Source organism: Labeo rohita, unplaced genomic scaffold (genome assembly GCF_022985175.1).
Source record: "Labeo rohita strain BAU-BD-2019 unplaced genomic scaffold, IGBB_LRoh.1.0 scaffold_166, whole genome shotgun sequence".
Lineage (NCBI taxonomy): Eukaryota > Metazoa > Chordata > Actinopteri > Cypriniformes > Cyprinidae > Labeo > Labeo rohita.
The window spans coordinates 142,755-150,513 of record NW_026127846.1 but is presented as its reverse complement, the minus strand read 5'-3'; the positions used below and the strand labels follow the sequence as shown (position 1 = coordinate 150,513).

Here is a 7,759-nt window from a genome sequence, read left to right as displayed (position 1 = left end):
AAACAGCCATGAATGTACTTTGTATCAGTTCACTACTGTTACAATCACCAGCTGAGAGCACAGAGTCCAATCACCCAGACTCTGTGCTCTCAACCCACCATGCTTTATTCTTGTCTCTGTGTCTTGTTCTGATTGGTTCCCCTGTTCCATGTGTCCCCTTCCTATTGGTTTGTTTTGTCATGTGCTCCCTCATGTTTGGTATTTAAGTCTCTCACTCACTCTTCTGTTTGCTGATCGTTGTATAGCCTAGTTCCTAGTACCTGTGTTTTTCCTTCCTGTGTTTTTCCTAGTCTTGCCCTTGTGTTTTTTGATCCCGGACCGTTTCCTGTTGTTTTGTTTGCCTGCCGCCTGCCCTGACCTCTTGCTTGAACTCTAACGTTGATTCTGGATTGTCTCTATTGCCCTGTATGCTGGTTATCGACTTGGATTGTACGACTACGATTATTGGATTAATAAAGCTTGCATTTGGATCCACGTCCTACGGTCCCTTTGTTACAGAACGATCAGCCACACAGATCCAGCAGCTTAATCCCCAGCCATGGACCCAGTTGACCAGCTTCTGCATCTGCGACAGAGAGACTCATCTATTGAGGATTACGTCTACCAGTTCTGCAAACTATGCCACCAGGTACCGTTTTTTGATGAGGTTATGTTTAAGGACTTATTCCGTTTTGGACTTAATGAGCCCATTAAATCATGGTTCCCTGAAGGAAAATTCAATTGTAGTTTAAAGGATTTTATGGACTATGCACTAATTGTGAGCGGTTCTGCATTCACTGTGGATATCGCTGAGGAACATAGCACTACACTGGAGCCTTGTCACAAAATGGCTGCCAACACAGAAGTGGTTTGCAAAATGGCCGCCAGCTCAGAAACTTTCCACAGAATAGCCACCATTCCTGAGCCTGCTCACATCAGGTCAGCGGCACTTCCTGAGTCAAGTCAAGCAGCACTTCCTGAGCCATTGCACAAGATGTCCACCAGCCCAAAGCCTGTTCACAAAATGGCCGCCCTTCCAGAGTCTGCTCACAAGATGGTTGCCCTTCCAGAGTCTGCTCACAAGATGGCCGCCCTTCCAGGGTCTGCTCACAAGATGGCCGCCCTTCCAGGGTCTGCTCACAAGATGGCCGCCCTTCCTGGGTCTGCTCACAACATGGCCGCCCTTTCAGGGTCTGCTCACAAGATGGCCGTCACGCCAGAGCCACTGCACAAGATGGCCGTCACACCAGAGCCACTGCACAAGATGGCCGTCACGCCAGAGCCTGTCCACAAGATGGCCGCTGTCTCCCAGCCGTACCACAAGAGGGCCGCCATCATAGAACCCTCGGCCAGCACTTGGACGCCGCCTGTGGTCATGATGGCCCACGTGCTGGATCCACCCTTAATGACGGTATGGGCAGCTAAAGTGGCACTCCTTCACACCGTGGCGGCTACCCCGGGGTCAAGTCAGGCTTTCAAGTCAAGTCAAGACACAGTTGTCGTTCTCCACGAGTCAGGTCACGTTACGGCTGTTGTTCAGGAGTCACGTCCCGTTACAGCGGATTTCCATAAGCCAAGCCAGGCTACAGCAGATCCTCATGAGCCAAGTCAAGTTGCTGCTGTTATTCTAGAGCCAAGTCAAGCTTCAGCCGCTGGTCCAGAGTCCAGTCAAGCTTCCAAGTCCAGTCAAGCTTCCAAGTCCAGTCAAGCTTCCAAGTCCAGTCAAGCTAAGGTAACAGCCATAGTTCCTGAGTCAAGTAAAGTCAATGATCTTCACAAGTCAGTTCAAGTCACCGCTGGTCTTCACGTGTCAGATCAAGTCACCACTGATCTCCATGAGTCAAAGCAGTTCACTACTGATCTTCACGAATCAAGTCAAGTCACAGCCAATCCCCACAAGCCAAGTCAAACCACAGCTGTTCCATCGAAGCCAAGTCAAGTCACCGCTGTTCCCTCAAGGTCAAGTCAAGTCACAGCTGCTCCCTCAAAGCCAAGTCAAGTCACAGTTGTTCCAGCCAAGCCAAGTCAGGCTACCACTGTTCCACTAAGGCCAAGTCAAGTCACAGCTGTTCCACTAAAGCCAGGTCACGTCTCGCCCGAGCGTCCAGAGCCAGGTCACGTCTCGTCCGAGCGCCCAGAGCCAAGTCACGTCTCGCCCGAGCGTCCAGAGCCAGGTCACGTCTCGCCCGAGCATCCAGAGCCAAGTCATGTCTCGTCTGATCTACCAGAGCCACACCATGCCTCGTCTGATCTACCAGAGCCACACCATGCCTCGTCTGATCTACCAGAGCCACACCATGCCTCGTCTGACCTGCCAGAGCCACGGCATGTCTTGATCGCCAGTGTGATGGACACTCCTCTGATGTCAGTACAGGACGCAGAACCTTCGCTCCCAAACCACGCAGAGCCGACACTCCCAAGCCACGCAGAGCTGACGCTCCCAAGCTTCACACCTTCCAGCCCGGTGGGCATCCCATTGCCTACTGCGCTACCTGTGATTGCAATCGCCATTTTGAGTGTGTGGGCTGCACACTGCATCCCAGAGGCCTCCCCTGTTCACGAGTCTGCTCCAGAGGCCTTGTCTGTCCACGAGTCTGCTCCAGAGGCCTCGTCAGTCCATGAATCTGTTCACAAGTCCGCCCCTGAGACCACGTCTGGTCTCAAGCCTGCTCCAGAGCTCCCGTCTGATCTCAGGCCTGCTCCAGAGCTCCCGTCTGGTCTCAAGTCTGCCCCAGAGGACCCGTCTGGTCTCAGGTCTGCCCCAGAGGACCCGTCTGGTCTCAGGTCTGCCCCAGAGGACCCGTCTGGTCTCAAGTCTGCCCCAGAGGTCCCGTCTGGTCCCAAATCTGCTCCAGAGGCCTTCCCTGTCGGAGAAGAAGCGCCAATGCCTCCAGAGGTGTCAGCGCCAGCTGTGGAACCTCTTATGGAGGGGGCGTTACCCTTTAAACTCTCTGCTTCTCCCTTTATTCTGTCTGCCTCCTCTGTCCCTGTTCTCCCTAGGTCCCAATTCATGATGCGGGTTCCTGCTCAGCCCTGGAGGGCCCCGGCGCCCCCTGCTCTGCCTCCTGTTCTGCCCTGGAGGGCCCCGGCACCTCCTGTTCTACCCTGGAGGGCCCCGGCGCCTCCCGCTCTGCCTCAGCCTCCACCCTGGAGGGCTTCTGCGCCTCCTGCTCTGCCTCCGGCTCCGCCCTGGAGGGCTCCTGCGCCACCTCCGGCTCCGCCCTGGAGGGCTCCTGCATCTCCTGCTCTGCCGCCGGCTCCGCCCTGGAAGGCCCCTGCGCCTCCTGCTCCACCTCCGGCTCCGCCCTGGAGGGCTCCTGCGCCTCCTGGTTTGTTTTGTCATGTGCTCCCTCATGTTTGGTATTTAAGTCTCTCACTCACTCTTCTGTTTGCTGATTGTTGTATAGCCTAGTTCCTAGTTCCTGTGTTTTTCCTTCCTGTGTTTTTCCTAGTCTTGCCCTTGTGTTTTTTGATCCCGGACCGTTTCCTGTTGTTTTGTTTGCCTGCCGCCTGCCCTGACCTCTTGCTTGAACTCTAACGTTGATTCTGGATTGTCTCTATTGCCCTGTATGCTGGTTATCGACTTGGATTGTACGACTACGATTATTGGATTAATAAAGCTTGCATTTGGATCCACGTCCTACGGTCCCTTTGTTACAACTACAATGAACTATTTATATATGTCATGGCAAGTCATGTCACGTCACATATACAGCGCTTTTTAACAAAACAGGTTGTGTCTAAGCAACTTTAGAGTATTAAATAGGACAGTCAATAATGCAAAAGTTCGAGAGGAGTAATTAGCAAGATTTAGCAATCTAGACGATGTTTAATAGGGAGCCAGTGCAGTGTTGACAGAACCGGGCTAATATGATCATACTTTTTGGTTCTAGTAAGAACTCTAGCTGCTGCATTTTGGACCAGCTGGAGTTTGTTTATTAAGCGAGCAGAACAACCACCCAATAACGCATTACAATAATCTAATCTTGAGGTCATAAACGCATGAATTAATGTTTCAGCATTTGACATTGAGAGCATAGGTCATAATTTAGATATATTTTTGAGATGGAAAAATGCAGTTTTGCAAATACTAGAGATGTGGTTTTCAAAGGAAAGACTGCCATCAAATAGCACACCTAGGTTCCTAACTGATGACGAAGAATTGACAGAGCAGCCATCAAGTATTAGACAGTGTTTTAGGTTATTACACGCTGAGGTTTTAGGTCCAATAATTAACACCTCTGTTTTTTTCAGAATTTAGCAGTAAGAAATTACTTGTCATCCAATTTTTTAACTCAACTACACAATCAGTTAGTTTATCAAATTGGTATGTTTCGCCGGGCCGTGAAGAAATATAGAGCTGAGTATCATCAGCGTAACAGTGAAAGCTAACACCATATTTCCTGATGATATCACCCAAGGGTAACATGTAAAAAGTAGTGTAAAAAGTAATGGCCCTAGCACTGAGCCTTGCGGTACTCCATACTGCACTTGTGATCGATATGATACCTCTTCATTTACTGCCACGAATTGATAGCGGTCAGATAAGTACGATTTGAACCATGCCAATGCACTACCACTAATGCCAACATAATTTTCAAATCTGTTCAAGAGAATGTTGTGGTCAACCGTATCGAACGCAGCACTAAGATCCAGTAGCACTAACAAAGAGATACAACCATGATCGGATGATAAGAGCAGATCATTTGTAACTCTAATAAGAGCAGTCTCAGTACAATGGTACTGTCTAAAACCTGACTGGAAATCCTCACAGATATCATTTTTCTGTAGGAAGGAAGATAATTGTGAGGATACAACCTTTTCTAATATCTTCGACAGAAATGGGAGATTCGAGACAGGTTTGTAATTAATTAATTCGTTGGGGTCAAGTTGTGGTTTTTTAATGAGAGGCTTAATAGCAGCCAGTTTGAAGGTTTTGGGGACATATCCTAATGACAGTAATAAATTAATAATATTTAGCAGAGGATCTATGATCTTGAATCTTCCGCTGCTGCTGCACCCAGGGTCCGTGGTGTCCTGGCACCGGACTGAAGGACACCTGAAAAGATTGCGTCCTGGGTGCACGGGACCTGTGCAGAGAAGCACATGGAGTAGGGGTGGTGGGAGTGTTAGTATCGCGCTATATACTTACCCGGGAGGATTCCAGAGCAGCTCTCCACTCTCTCAGCTCAGCCTGCCTGTCCAACAGCTCGTGAATCTGCATCTCCATGACCTCCAGCTCAAGCTGCACCGAGCGGCAACCACGCTGGTGCTGCTAACGGGCTTTAAGCTAGTGGACTCGGGAAATCAAAGTATATTCACACGTTATAAGAAACGAAAATGATGGTGTATGACAGGGCTATTCAATTACAAATTCAGTTGGGCCAGATTGTCAAACCAAGAAGGTTAGCTGGGCCAGTCATTTTAGCAGCAAAGCAGCTTGTAATGACAAATTTTAAAACCAACACAAACAAATTTATTGAAAAACATAAGGTTTATTCGTTGTTTCTCTTTTAACTTTGGTCAGGTTAAGGTGCATACAAAAAGAGCTGAATTAACAGAATCTGAGGTAGCCCCTATTTTTTCCACTTACAAAAGAAAAAAAAAACTGACCTAGGCTACATATCTGATCACAAAGTGCATAAAACAAAATAGTGCACAGTAGTAGGCTATTAGAAATAACATTGTTTCCTTTTGAAACAAAATAAACAACTTGCACACATTTGACCCAGGAACATCTCAAAGTGCATAAAATAAGAAGTGCACAGTATTCACAACTATAACAACACTGAGGGAACATATTTTAAATCACCATGTGGGATTAGGCATGCCTCTGTTACGCATCCCACATTATATTGATGTATTGTAGGCTACAGTTACCCTGCTGACTTAGTGGGAGAAGTGACATTTTTTGTTTTGAACGAGAGCAGTGACTTTAGGCTCGTAAGTTGTCAATGCAATTCGAAGGCATTGGTGGAGAGTATGGTCAGTCAGGGAGCAACGAGAGTTGCTTTTTATGGAGTTCATGTGTGAAAAACTTGACTCACATGTATATGTTGATCCAAACATACTGAGCATGACGATCGCTACTTTATTAATGTTAAGGGAACTGATGTGCGTTGACATCAGTCCAAAACATTGCAGGCCTGTTAGTGGAAAGCTCCTGTGCCATGGTTACAGATGACTGCATGTCAACAAGTTCGAGTGTGAATTTCCCTTCGTCAATGGAAGGGACCAGTTTCTTAGCTCTGGCGGATAAGTCCCCTTCTATTGCAACAGTGAACGGGTCTCTGACAAAAACGGCCAACTCTGTGGGCAGATCAAGTCCATCTAATCGACCAGCAAAGTTATTTTTCAACATCGCAATGAAATCTGTCCTCACATCCGTGATTTGTGCGGGGGATGAGATGCATTTGCGGAGTGTCGGAAAATGCAGCATTCGGCCTGTGCTCAAATCATTTGCGAAAAGGTCCAGTTTAACTTGGAATGCACGCATCTGTTCCACAAGGTCGATGACAGTTTTGTCTCTGCCTTGTAGTCCCAAATTGAGATCGTTCAGGTGTTTGAATATGTCGCTCAGAAAGCAGGCATCGGCCCTGAAGTTGTCCAGTATGCGACTCAAGTGCGTTTCTGCCTTTTTTTTGCTTGCTGCCACGGAGGAAAGTTATGATCTCTTCTCTGAGACCGCAGAAACGCTCCAGTCCTTTGCCTTTGGACAGCCACCTCACGTCATTATGCAAAAGAAGGTTGTGGTGCTCAGCAGACATTTCTGACAGCAGCATGCAGAATAAGCGGTGTTGGAAGCTTGATGTGGAGCGAATAAAATTAATTATAGCCATAACGCTGTCCATTGTCGTTTTGAGCGCCCGCTTAGTTTTGCGCACAACACCGCCTGATGCACAATGCACTGTAAGGAGATCAACTGAGGTGCAACAGCGGACCAACGTGCTGCCAAACCATTCACTTTGCCTGTCATGGACGGAGCCCCATCTGTCACAAGCATGCACACATGCTTCATATCCAGACCACTGTCTTTAAAAAAGGCGGACTATATCGCCAGTTGTGTGTCCTTCTAACGGCAGTAGGCCGAGCAGCTCCTCTCGGAAGCATTTGCCATAAAAAAAAATGGACATATATGCACAACTGAGCAGTATCATTTTTGTCTGTGGACTCATCTACTGCTATAGACATAGCATCAGCTTTCATCAGGTCTCCTAACAGCGTTTCAAACACATCTGCAGCAAGAATTTCAACCCTACGAATGTTTGAAGTATCTGACAGGGGTACGTTTTTTATAGCAGATACCACACTCATTTTAATTTTATCGTCATTTATCACCTCATCCACGACAGCCAGCATACAGTCCTTCACAGTTTCAGAGTCTGTGAATGGCCTTCTATTTTTTGCCAGTATCCAGAAAACACGAAGGGATGCTGCAGTAGCTCTCTCTTGGGCTGTGAATGACCGCACCATGGTAGTACTGCTCCGGTTGTAAGATGCAATCAAACTCTGCACTTTTGCAGCCCTCTCTTGAGATCCCTCTGGAAAATTGGTGCGAAAAGTGTGGTGTTTCTCAACATGATGCCTCCGCACATTGTAATCTTTAAGTACTCCAACGCACTCATTACAAATTAAACACATCGGTTTGGCGTTTGGATGTGGCGGTAAAATAAACAAGTATTTGTCAGTCCAGGCAGGGTTAAACTTACGGTTTTCATTGGCAATTTTACGTTTCAGTGTTGAGAAAGACATATTGATAGTAATCTAAGCTACTACCGGC

At 47.7% G+C, this 7,759-nt stretch overlaps 1 protein-coding gene across 1 annotated transcript; it reads left to right on the top strand.

Moving 5' to 3' along the window:
- The first annotated feature begins 119 nt into the window (after positions 1-119).
- Positions 120-3,616, top strand: LOC127158710 (proline-rich protein 36). Its single transcript, XM_051101732.1, has 2 exons — positions 120-3,308; positions 3,432-3,616. The coding sequence occupies exons 1-2, from the start codon at positions 539-541 to the stop codon at positions 3,515-3,517; spliced, it is 2,856 nt and encodes a 951-aa protein (XP_050957689.1). The 5' UTR covers positions 120-538; the 3' UTR covers positions 3,518-3,616.
- Positions 3,617-7,759: the final 4,143 nt, after the last annotated feature.